This window comes from Fundulus heteroclitus, unplaced genomic scaffold (assembly GCF_011125445.2).
Source record: "Fundulus heteroclitus isolate FHET01 unplaced genomic scaffold, MU-UCD_Fhet_4.1 scaffold_74, whole genome shotgun sequence".
Lineage (NCBI taxonomy): Eukaryota > Metazoa > Chordata > Actinopteri > Cyprinodontiformes > Fundulidae > Fundulus > Fundulus heteroclitus.
This window is the reverse complement of record NW_023397186.1, coordinates 1,033,079-1,046,265: the sequence shown is the minus strand read 5'-3', so window position 1 is coordinate 1,046,265 and position 13,187 is coordinate 1,033,079. Positions and strand designations below refer to the sequence as shown.

General features: G+C 40.0%; 1 protein-coding gene across 5 annotated transcripts in view; it reads right to left on the bottom strand.

Moving 5' to 3' along the window:
- Positions 1-10,419, bottom strand: part of gne (glucosamine (UDP-N-acetyl)-2-epimerase/N-acetylmannosamine kinase) — a 28,298-nt gene extending 17,879 nt beyond the window's left edge. Inside the window, exons 1-3 of one of the 5 annotated variants that reach the window (XM_021318737.2) lie at positions 5,264-6,012; positions 1,078-1,101; positions 893-967 (exon numbers count right to left, since the gene is read on the bottom strand). In XM_021318737.2, the coding sequence (XP_021174412.2) occupies positions 893-967; positions 1,078-1,101; positions 5,264-5,305 (141 nt within the window). In that variant the 5' untranslated portion in view covers positions 5,306-6,012. Of the gene's footprint in view, positions 1-892; positions 968-1,077; positions 1,102-3,348; positions 3,368-5,263; positions 6,013-10,264 lie in introns of those variants that run through there. The other 4 variants (XM_012866953.3, XM_021318739.2, XM_021318738.2 and 1 more) reach the window with 4 other exon arrangements.
- Between the last annotated feature and the right edge of the window lie 2,768 nt (positions 10,420-13,187).

The window sequence follows — 13,187 nt, the reverse complement described above, 5'->3', positions numbered from 1 at the left end:
CGCACCTTGTGGTGCCCATCTCCAGCATTCAATGAGCGAGAGGGACACCCTCACCAGTCTGTCGACTAATCGTTACAGCCCAGTAGATGACATTGTTTAAAATGTCTTTGTACCGACAACTTGACATGAACCAAGAAATCATAACCCCTCATAAAAACGTCATGTCTAATCGTAAACCTTTAAAAAGTGACTGAAATGTATGTTTTAAATCATAACCCCTCATACATACGTCATAACATGTCTAATCGTAAACCTTTAAAAAGTGACTTAAATTTACGTGTTAACATTACATTACACTTTCATATTAACTTTGGCTTTCATGAGACCATTTTAATGATGTCAATATTTTCCCTTTACCACAAGTTGAACAAGTAGGACCGGTTGCAAAGATGTCACCAAGTGGTATACTGACAAACTACATTTTGGTTCAAGTTGTCATAAAGACATTTTAAACAATGTCAACATTGCATTAAAAGTGTCAGAATTTACCGAATGACACTTTATGATAGTTATAAACACAGACTTGTGTTCATGACAGGTGTTATGTCATGTTTAGGACAATCTTAATCTCAAGTTAAGTGTTGCCAACTTTTCCACACATTATAGCCACAAATTTTAATATGCATGTGTGTTCTTGGGATTTTATGTGATAAAACTACACAAAATAGCAAATACTTGAAAGGAAGGGAAAAAAGGTCTGAGGAGTGGTACCTTCACACGTGTTTAGCCTTTATTAATCTGATTGATTAAATAAAAACCAGGAACACAGCTTTTTGGTTTTAATGTGACGAAATGCAGAAAACACAAGGGTTGCCTTTGCGCGGCACAATAGATGGCAGCAAATCCTTAAATATTTGCAACTCAACATTAAGGGAAGTTCTTCAACTCCTACCTGATACTCGTTTTCGTCAGTTTTCTCCCGCTCCATCTTTTCTTTGCTTCTCTGCATTTTCAGGTAGTACAGCTCCTAGGAAACAAAAGGCCAGAAGATCAGATGTCGACCCTCCAGGTAAGATTTCTGCTAAAGCAGGTTAATCGTTGCTGTCCTTCTAAAGTCCAACCACAGGTCATACTCACGTGAGCCTTCCATGTATTCAGAGTCTGAAGCATGAAAATACAACAAAACTACACTATAAATGCAATGGATATGTAAAGGACAGACGCCAACAAGCTTTTACAGAGTTGGTGAGCAAAAGGAAGAGGAAATGTTGCACCTTTGAACATCGAATCAAGTCTCTACTCAAATGAAAACATACACTTTTCTTAACAGACAAACATTTAAATGCCTAATAAATTTGGGCAAAGTGTCAACTGTACACGGAAATGTATAAATTATATTGATAGTGTTTTTGATATTGTCTTTTATTCAACATGAAATCTTGACGGGAAATCTCAACTGGCTGGTGGAACCTGTTATAACGACTCGGTCTGAACAAATGATGAATGCAGGTGTGACAGACATCCAGTCATGTGAATAACTTCATTCATTTGAGTAGGTGTGTCAAAACGGCCATTCTATTCTTTATCCACAAAGGACAATGACAACCAAACATCAATTAAACATTAAGAACATGTTTCATACAGGCACCAGGGGGTTTTGAGTAAAATGTAAGATTATTATACAAACAATGAGTTTTTCAACTCTTTTTTGAAAAGCTTGGTCAGCGTAATAGTGAGCATAATGAAGCAACATGATCATAAATACATCAATTAATCAATCAAGCAGCCAGAGGTAAGAATCTACCGATTCTCCGTTGATCGGCACCAAAAGGTGATCGGCAGGTCAGATACTGAAATTTGTTTTTTTTCTCCTTGTTCATTAAATTAACTGAAGCTAAAAAAAAAAAAACAAGAAGAAAATAAGAAAAGAAAATGTTAACTCTTAAACCAAGAAAATTGAAATTAATAAACAGTTCAACCAAAACTTTTAACTCACATTTCTGTGTTTAGTAAGAATCAAATAAAGGTGACGGGCATATGCTGCTCTGATGAACCTGGTAATTCCTCCATTTTTAGCTGGATTTAAAAATCACCTTGTCAATCAAAAAACATTTTTCTCTTATATGCTGAATTTTTTTAGAAGAAGAAAAAAAGAAATTGGCCGGCGCCAGAGCTAAAAGAAAACCACATATCGGTATCAGCCAGCAAAAGCCTGATCAGTTCATCTCTGAACAAAACACAATGATTGCAAATACAAAAACGGAGCGATTGGTTTATTTATTTATCAAATCTAACCACAAATTTAACCACAAAACTGGTTTAAGACTTAATTAAAGCTGATTAAAAAAAAACAATTGATCAAAATGCCTCAAAGAATTAAAACCTTTTTATTTTACTTTTATTTTTATAGTGTGTAGTAATAAAGCTATAGCTGATCTGAGTCTGCAGCCAAATTCTTCTTTTAGGAATTTAACCAGGCGCATTGCCAAGCCACAGCTAGATGCCCAAGGAAACGGTTGCAATCATTTTGAACCGTCGTCGCTTTAGGGGTTTGTAAGGTTCATGCCAGGGATTTTTTTCACCCCCACTAGCGTTTCAAGTGCTAATCCAGGGCAGGTCCCAGAAACGGCCAGAAAACCACCAAAATAACCGGTTAGTGTCTCCTCAGCCATAAAGCCACGTCATGCCTCTGTCAACGCCTTTCAGCACGTTTGACACTCCCTCTGGAGGGTTCATATGATAACAACAATTACAAATAAATTAATAAATAAATAAATAAATAAATCAGAAAAGATAATAGCGCTCGACTTCAACTTCAGCATTTTGGTCCCACATTCAAATGCAGCCTTTCTTATCAGTGCCTCGCCTGAGGCTTCAGCAGTCAAAACATAAAGAACTGGTTTCAAAGCAAAGCTCTGGTGCCACCACCCACCTAACAGCATCTAGTCAAATAGTTGTTTAGTCTCTTTTACGGTTTTGGTCAAAGCAGAATTTTTTTTTTTTAGACCCAAATCGGTGTCATTCTCCCCGGGATGCTCTGCACCGACCTTGGTTTGATTCATATCCACCTGTGGAAACGTTGCACACCTGCTTTGCTAAGAGAAAATTACAAATATTTTCTGTATTTCACTTCCCAGCTTCCATAGGGAAAGTGGTTATGTGACTCCAGTTAATAAAATGCACCTAAATGTCGCTCGCAAGCCATTATCTGCCCAAATGGGAAGTAAAATCCCAACAATGAAAGCGGAGCGTAACACAAAGCATTTTCTTTTTAAGATCACTTATCTCATGATAATATTTAACGGCAATAAAAAAGTGAGCTTGCACATCGGGGCTTAAGGGCACGATAAACTGGTTTACAGGCATGAAACAAATGCACAAGGAAGAAATGCCCTTTTCATAACTCACTTGAAAATGTTGACTTCATCAAACCCTTTAATGTCCTCCTAAATCACTTTCTACAGCTCTGAAGAAGAAAAAGAAGCGTCACCAGATATCCTACTGGCATACAAGATTCATTTGTGATATACTGTGAAGCCCTGATACTGGAAAAAAACATATTTACACATAATGTGCATTCCTTGGGAATGTTAAGATGGAATTGTCATATAAACATGTTAAACACATCTTATATTGGGCAAACAATTTAAATCAGGTTAAAATATATCTATTAAGGGGGAAAAAAAACTTCTAATTTAAATATATGGAGAGGCTCAGACACCAGAAACCCAATACAGTGGAGAATGTAGCGCCACCACACCCGACAAACCTATTCCCCAGGGCAAAACTACTCATGTTTTGACATTTCTGCTGCAAAACAATTGCATAAACATCTGAATACTTGAAGCAATTCCAGCTGTCAATCCCAAAAGGCTTGTTCTGTAATAACTCAGAAAAGGGAGCCGTTTCCTGAGGGACTTTTCGGCGCCCTACGACCGGCCTTTCGGGTCTCGCTGACAACATCGGTTTTGGCAATGAACTACAAAGCATGTTCTTCATAGTTGCACCTCGGATCAATCACTGCCCGCATCCAGAAGTCCCTCTGCTCACCTGCCAGAGAGTTGCGAGTTGTTACTAAAGCGCTCCACTCAACCGGTTTGTCCTCCCTTTTTGTTGCAGCTGAGAAACAGGACGGACACGTCCACCTCGCCGACGGGTTTTTTTTTTTTCCCTCCTGTGCAGCAGGAGTCTGGTTAGCAGCAGGTCCTCCTGTTATCAGAAAAAGCAACGGTCTGGTGGATGTAAGTAGCAAATTTGCGGCGGGGGCTTGGGGCTTCATCTATCTCGGTTCAAGGTCTGATTTTAATGGTCACATCACTAGCTACTTTCATCTACAGACAAAGTTTGGTGCTCATTCGGAAACAATATCATCCCCTTAATTATTCCCAGCCGGTGTTTTTAGACCCTGTGTGAAACGAAGATGTAAAATATCAGTCAGCGGTGCCATTTATTATCCGCTGACCCCCGACTGTTGTATAAAAACAGCGTTTATGCTGTAATTAAAATCTGTTTGCTGTGGTAGCCGTACAAACCCTTGCGAGCCGTCTCTGCCCCAGTCCTTTAGAGAACCTGGATGCAGCGGATGGAGCGCGGCAAATTAAAACGGTTTGATGACCCGCCGGTGAGGTAGACTTGTCATGTTCTCAGCTGTAACAAAGTGAGGACAAACCGGGTTGAGTGTTACGGTTTAGTAACAACTCCCTCTCCAGTGGCTTTATGGCTGTGGAAAACGACCCTTGTTCTCAGGTGTTTATTGTAGAACCTGCTGAGAACCAGCTTCAATACCTGCCCTGAATCAGGAACAGTTAGATCGGCAGAAAAAAAATAAAAATAAAATGGAAATAAGCATCTTTTAAACTTGAATCAGGTCAGGTGCATCTCTACCAAAAGCACCAGGCGAGGCATCACAACTAAACATGGTGCATAACAATGAGGGAACGTGTCGGCATTCATGCCTCAGACCGTTCTCAGCACGTGCGAAATGCGGACTGATCGGTTTCACAGAGCGGGTCTCGCGCCCTGGAGACGAAACTCCCCCGATCGCCCTGAATGAAATTGATGCATGCCGCCGCTTCCGCTGGAGCATCACAAGACAACATCAGCAGCCGACGTTATAAAAAAAAAAAAAAAAAAAAATGGGGGCAGGGATGCAAGCAGGAAGCAGAGAGATGACACAGCAGCTGAAGCAGAACTACAGACCGGCTCAAACACACAAACATAACAAGGGAAATGAGGACACCAAGTGAACAAGAGGAAGATTAAAAAAGGACCACGACTAAAAATAGGAGAAAAAAAAAAAAAAAAAAACGGCCATCTGACTCACATGAGGGTTTCTGCTCAAAGCACACGGCTGCTGCTTTTCCATCTCTCACCTCTGCTGATTAGAAGCTAAAAAAAATTTAATATAAAAAAAATCCCACTCTTGGTTTTTCCTTAAACCCTTCTATTCAATTCTTTTTTTTTTTTTTTTTACCCAAAAAAAATTAAGCAGCAGAGAGAGAGCAGGTACCAACCAGCAAACCCATGAGGAGAAAGGAAGGGAGAAAGGTTTGGCGACAGAGACGTGGAGTCTGGGGCGGGGAGGGGCTGCGTGTGATGAGGGCAGGAACCATTTGAGCTGCAGCTCACCGATTGGACGAGAGCAAGGAAGAAGAACACAGCCATCATTCCAGACGCACAGCGAGGAGCTGACCCCTCCCTCTTTCATTCATCTACATGAAAATCCTTTTTTTATTTTTCCAACAGTCTACGGTAATCCAACGGCATTCCTATTTCCCCAGCAACGTGCTGGACCTGTGTGGCAGCAGAGAATGGCGGACAGCGCGATACGCTCCTTATTTGAGTTGAGGGAATGGCATCAGCTCTGCAAACTTAGCCGGAGAGGCAACGCGCCAAGTCAACGAGCCTCTCTGTTCATGCTTCAGTGACATCCTGGTTTACTCCCGGACAAAAGGAAGCGGTTTCTTATGCCATCAAAGCACACCAACATCGAGCTCTGTCAATAAAGCGAGAGGGCAAACAAAGCGACGGACCATGAACTCTGTCCGCAGGATTACCATGAAATCAGACAAACTACCATCTTTTTTTTTACCTTATCTTATCGCCACTCCACCTCATCTAATCCATTTCAGATTTCTCCTTTTATTAACTTTATGTCCTTTCGCGCTTTCTAGTAAAAGGCGCAGTAAAGCTGTAAATTAATCACACCCCAGGCAGATTTAGACATAAGGTTTTATTGTTTAAGGGATTTGTTTATGGTCGGAAATGACGGGGATCTCCCAAAATATAAAAAAGAAAAACTATAAACAAAGGGTTTTTAATTTTTGGAAATTAATAGTTTTCTTATTTTTTTGGTTTACATCTTATAGCAAAACATCCTAGGCAGAAATGTATGCATACCCTTCTCATTAATCAGTAGAATTGAAATTAGAATAATTTAGCCGCTGTGGAGCTTTTAGCAGGTTCTCATCAGCATTTTATGACGATTCATCTTCTGCAACGGGCTCTCGGCTGCGATCACCTCCGTCTTTAGTCATATCAGCTCTCTGGCTGGGACGCCCCAAGACATCAAGACTACTGCTAGTCAGGAAATATACTGGCAGAATTAATTACTTCAAAGCATAATATTTCAGGAATAGGAATTAACTGAATGAACTGTGCTGTGAGGGTCATGGTGTTGCGAAGGATTTTACAAAGAAAAGTGAAATATTTGAAATAACCGTTCCAATAATTACAACTATGATCTAATAATTTCCCATAGATAACCATAGGGACCAAGGCATCTTTAAGCTAATTATGTTCCCTGGACGGAAAACATGTCGAACTAAAGATTTAATAATATGGATATTTTTGAGAAACTCTTTTAAGAATCTGTTTGAAATAAACCAGTACAAGTCCCCCCTGCCCTCCCCTTCACAGATTGTGATTATACAGTCATTCAATGAATTAGAAAATGATCAAAAAGCCAATTTGTTTCAGTAACTCAATTAACTAAGGTAAATGCATTATACAAATCTACTCACAGACGGGTGATTAAAAGCCCTTATTTCTGTTAATGATTATTTTTTTTGGCTTACATATAATGAAAACCAGGCGTTTAAGATTAGAATATTACATCAGACTGATTGGAAATTTTGAAAATAGGAATACAGAAATGTCGCTTAATGAAAAGTATGTTTTATACTTGCTTAAAGGTTTATGTCCAATAGGTACTTTTAATATGACAAATAAGCCTCATTGGAACCCATATTCTAATTTATTGAATATGACGGTAACGTATTTTTCAGACAATAAGGCGCATTAAATATCCTTTCCAAGTGTGTAATATCACTCCGCCCCTCCACGTACAAAGCTCTCTCCTGAGAGGGAGAGCTATCCGTTTCTGCTGGGAGGACAGAGTAGTTGGACTACACTGCCCTGTTTCTAACATAAAGTCAAAATAAACTTTTATACTGCATTAACTTACTAGGTTTATTGTTGCTTAGTCGTACTTACACACTTGTACCATTGTACCACATAAAATCGGTCAGTAAGCACAACGGCAATCATATATAAAGGCGCATCATCAATTTTTGAGAAGACGTAAGGATTTTTAAGTGCGCCTTATGGTGTTGCTGAATATACCAGACATAACTATTGTCAATTAAATCCTCCCAGACAGACAGATTTCTGCCCGAGTTTGATTACTCTCGTGCAAAAGATCAATTTCCAGCTGAGAGAGGGAGCTGGGAAAGGTGACTGCTCCTCCTTCCTCCTCTGTGTGGCTTTCATCAACTCACACAAGAACAGGAGGAGATTTCTCAAAACATCCCTGACTTCATCCTTGATCCAAAGTTAACACCACCTGCAGAGTCATAACATACCCGGCATTGTTCTGTTGCCGCTTCTCAGGTAGCCTAGGAAAGGAACAGTATATCTACAGAGTGACGGAAAAAAAAAAAAAAAAAAACACGCATTATGTCCGACTCTGTAAAGGAAACATGGTGAAGGGTCATGTTTAAAGACGGCGAGTGAGGGGTGTTGCTCAACGTAGAGACCATAACACAAGCTCCTACTGAGAAAACACGCCGACACAACAGTCTGTGCGAACAGAGTGGTCCTTAATCTTTCTTTTTCTTCACAGGTCTGCCCCAAAAAAATTATAAATAAATAAATAAAATCAGACAAATGCAGCTGATCCAGAGCACGTTCTCACTAAAACCAGGAAGATAGAGCACATCGCCCCAGTGCTGAAGTCCTTCCACTGGCTCCCTGTAGCTCAGAGAATAGACTTTAAAACACTTCTGTTAGTTTATATATGAATGGCTTAGCACCAAAATACATTAAAGACCCGTTGTTGCCGTATCAGCTCTCCAGAACACTCAGATCTTCTGGTTCTCTGCACACCCAGAACCAAACATGGAGCAGAAACATTTAGTTCCTGTGCTCCCCAAATCTGGAACAATCTCCCAGAAAACAGCCGAAACACTGAGTTCCTTTAAATCAAGACTGAAAACCGACCCGTTTAGAGCTGCTTTCAGCCATAATATCAGGACCATGGACCAACATATTGGAGATGTATTGATGTTTTCACCTGATACAGTTTAATGTTACTGGTCTCACAACCGGTGACTGTTTCTATGCGTTTGTTTCTTTCACTTTGAGCCGCCCTGCTGCTGAAATGTGCTATACAAATAATCCTGACTGGACTTCTTAGATTTGAATGTAAAATTTCTAACATTGTTAATAGTACCAAAGCATTTTCATCCGGTCTGTTGACAGAGCTCCTTTGTGTGCAGCTGATTTTACAGGACAAACCTGTCTGCGGAACAGGGAACATGAACATGTCTGAAACAGCGTCAGGGTTTGTTTGCTGTTGTTGTTTTTACATTTTGGCTGGCTTGAATCGTTACCGCTGACAATGTTCTAAAATTTTAAATACACACAAGCCACAGCCGTATCACGGTAAGCAAAAAACGTAGGGATTAATTTTTTTTGACGAGTGGAAATGCATTCGGCCCAGGTTGATTAGCGTCAGTTAAGCAATACTGACATCAATCTACAGTGGAATGTATTATTATTATTGTATGTATTATTATTATTATTGTAAATGAAACTGCCGGTCAGCAACAGTAGCATTTGCAAAAAACTAGCAAAAGTTTACTTATATTTTAATCCCATTTTCTGGCTACCTCTTCCTTTAAATGTTAATCTTTTTAGTTTAGTTTAGAAAGAGGAAAAAAGGCTCTTGAAATACTTCCTCGTACCCCCATTGAACTGATCACTTCATGTTTCCGCCACATTTCAGAGGGATCGCTTCTGATTCAATGAGTCTACAGGCCAGATCGGATTTAAACATAACTTAAAACTTTACATTTTGATTTTTGTTTTAACTGCATTCCTTTGTCAGGATGTCTTGTCGGGAGCGCAAACTGCAATTTTATTCGGAAACGTAGTACTTATTTATAAAAATATCAGAGAAAACGCCAGGCGCCTATCATGCTGTAAAATGGATGGCTGCTTTTAAGGAAGTAGTTTATCACTGAACAAGTAATCTTCAACAAATCTATTAAAAAAAATACATATTAGGGGTTTATTTCTTTAATTGTGATAATCGTGGCTTACATCTAATTCAATTCCTAGGGTCGTTTGTTTTAATGCACAAAACAAATAAACCAAGTGTTTTGTGTTATCTCTCTTTGGGGGTGTTGATGAAATCCATTAACTTTTAGTGACTTTTACTTTGTTAAGCTGCACCTACAGCGTGTCATTTATAATCAGATACTAGCAACATGAATCAATCAAACTTGCACTGCAAGTCTTGAAAGTCTTTTCATCTGCTGCTGATTTCAAACTGGAGTCATGGCTCCTCCAACCAACAACAGGCTTCTTTACAATCTTATAGTGCCATCTAATGTCCTTTTTTTTTTTTTTTTTTTTTTAATCTGTCGTTGCACGCGAGGTGTCACAAAGCAGATTGGTATCTGAAGCTGAACTGCCGGCTTTCACACTTTCTGGTTTGACTGGCTGCGTCGCATCTGTCCTCGCAGAGAGATTAGCGAGCGGAGTCAAGCTATCATCAGCTAGCTTGTTGACGGGGGGTAAACAAAAGAGATAATTACACCCCCGGCTGGCGGAGCCGCTTTTCCCGTCTGACCCCTCCTCCTGCCCTGCGAGGGACACGTTGCCTAAACCATCCTCTGTGACTGGCTCCCCCCCCGCGCGAGTGGCCCGGGTTAGCTCATGCTAGCCGGTGGAGGGAGTGCGGACAAGTTCGCCAAAGTTTCGCTGTGTTTGGATGCACTGTGTCCGTACACCGGTGTGGTCTAAATGCGACGAGGGTTACCTTCAACTAGATGCGTTGTGCGTGTCTCAGACTGAAGTCATCGATAGTTGGGCTCAGTGGCTCCACTACGGCGGCTTTTTGCGAGATAACAGCAGCCAACACGCAGATGATGCAGCAGCGGGGTTTGCCCGGGTTAGTGGTGGAGGCGCGTTCGGCTCGTTCAGTGAACGCACCTCGGAACTATGCCGGATGTTCAAGGCGCGGCTTTCAAAATAAAAGTCCACCCCCCGACTCAGCGTTTTTCCATTGCGTCTTGCTTGAAAATACACCAAAAGAGAAGGAGCAAAACCAGAAATCAAATCAGAAATAAAAACAGCACGTCAGCTGTGTTCTGATCGCCATTCCCTCATTGCAGGTCAATTTAAAAATAATTAAAATGCTTGCTTTGGCTTGGTGCCCACAAGAAGCAGCATCTAATTTTAATGTTCCACTTATCTGTAAAAAAACAAAAACAAAAAACAAAAACAAAAAAAACAACAGAAGACTGACACCACGAGTTCCTTTAAATCAAGGTTAAAAACATATTTGTTTACAGTTGCCTTTGAATTCTAATGTAGAAGTTTATAGTCCAACTTAGCTTATATATTGACCTGCTGGTACTATTCCACTGCAACGTACTTCTGTAATGTTTTCTTTGTTCTGTTCATTTACAGCACTTTGAATTGCCTCGTTACTGAAATGTGCTAAACAAATATACTGGCTTTGTTAAAGCTCCGCTTATCTGGAACAAACTTCCAGAAAACTGTAAAAGTGCGGAAAGCCTGAGTTCTTTTAAATCAAGATTAAAAACACATCTGTTTAAAATTGCCTTTGACTGTTCTAGTTAAACTGTTTTACTGTTTTTAATGTTCTTCTTTGTTTCTACATTCTATCCCCACTTGCTTTTATTCTATTTTCTATCTCCTACTTGTTTTTATTTTGCTATATTTTAATCATGTAAAGCACTTTGCATTGTCTTTGTACTGAATTGGGCTATATAAATAAATTTGCCTTGCCTTGCCTTGCCTATAGAAAAATTTACATTTGTATAAAATATGGTGTATTAGCTAATAATATTATTTAAAATGCTTTATCTTTATACTTTTTCTTCGGTATTATTAAACTTTTGATTAATAATATCAAAATAGGAAGGGTTTCTGCAGTTTTATTTCTTGGAGTAAGAACAGAAAAATATATTATAAGTCACACATCAATTGAATAAAAACGGTCTACCAGTCTAAAAAATAAATGCATACTGTATATGTTCTATACAGCTTTTTACTTTCATGTAACTAGCAATTTGAAAGTGAGGGAAAGTGCATTTAAAACCACTTCCAATACAGTTTTTGCTTTTTAAAACAAGCCAAAACAATGATTAGCAAGGTTGTTAATAGAGATTCGACATATGAACTTTGTTAAATTAAATGCATTAAAACTTCACATAAAAAATACGTTTAAAGCAAAACACAAGGTATTAGCTACCTGTAAATATCAAAACATTGTTTGAGAAAATACAGTTTTATAAAACCTCCAGTAAGAAATCATTTAATGTAGTCAAAAAGTACAAATCTGTGTGTTTTGGAAAAATAAAACAAAAAAGACCATCAAGCTAGTTTGTCGAGATTGCTGGGCACTCATGAGGAATTTATTACTTTCATAATTATTGCCTTCTGTCTTATTTGATTTCCAGTCTGAAATGAAGCCTATACTTCTGTATTCAAAGCTTTTATTTTCTGGACCAGATAACGGAAGTTGTAAAAGTTACTTCTACTTCATTGCTAATGCAATGCTCAGCTGCAGGGACATAATATTCGCGCCTACACCTGTATGTAGGTGGAGGTTGTCAGAAATGCACTGCTGGGGATGCTTTCAAGTGTTATATCTGCATAGGACGAGTAAACATTGATGCATCTCAGCATCAGACACGTGTTTGCTCTGTCAGGGGAGGGGGGCATAATGTAAGGAAATCTGGATCTGTAAAAAATGTAAAGATACCTATATGGGTGTATTTGGTAAAGGCATAAAGGCTGGTGGAGGAGCTTTAAAAATACTTCCATTGAATAAAAAACTAACCCTTTTTCTATAGGCAAATAGGGAAAGAAAGAAATAAAAAATAAAGAACCCTATGTGAATTAAAGTTTTTAATCTACCAGAATACTGTACACAGCACTTGCCACGGTTGCAGTGCTTTTGTCTGGGCTGCCGCCCTCACACGCTGCTGTTTATTTCATTACTCTGCTGCATTGCAGGGCTGTTTCCCCCCCTCAACCCAGGAAGGGGTTGCATAAGAACTCTCCTTCATGCTGGTTCGGGCGTTCCCTGGGAGTGAGCTGGGTACGGGAGACAGGGCTGGGATTACAAAGTTTGGAAAGAATGGGGTGGGTGGGTGGGGGCTGGGTTAGGATGGAGGGCCTAAAGCGGAGCGGGTAGTCACGACAGAAAAAGAGGGTCAGTTCCAGAGCGCTTACAGGTCAATAGCTGGGTGTGGAGGTTGGGAGGGGTGATGTGTGAGTCACAGTGGAGGAGAAAGTGTGTGTGTGTGCGCGTATGTGAGACGCAGTGAGACGTGCACAGAGAGAAAATGTCTTGCTGTATCTCCTCCGCTTTGATTGTTTCTTCTTTTATGGATTTCACAGAAACAAAGCTCTGCTCTTTACGACTCCGGACTCCTATTCTTGTGAGCGATTGACGCAAATCCGAGGGGATGCTCTCAGTCTGGCCGGTGCGGTGGGATCTGACGTTCAGCTCCATCAGCAACGTTGCTCTGCAGGACTGATTGCTGCCTCTGATGATGATGCGTTCCCTATCTGCACCTCCTGACTCCTTCAGTTTATTGACATGCGCATCAGCGTTCAAGGAAAGCAGAAGTTTGTTGTGGAATGAACTGGCAGCGACTCTCTGAACCCTGTGCTATGATTTAGCAATTATCTTCATATTTGCAGCC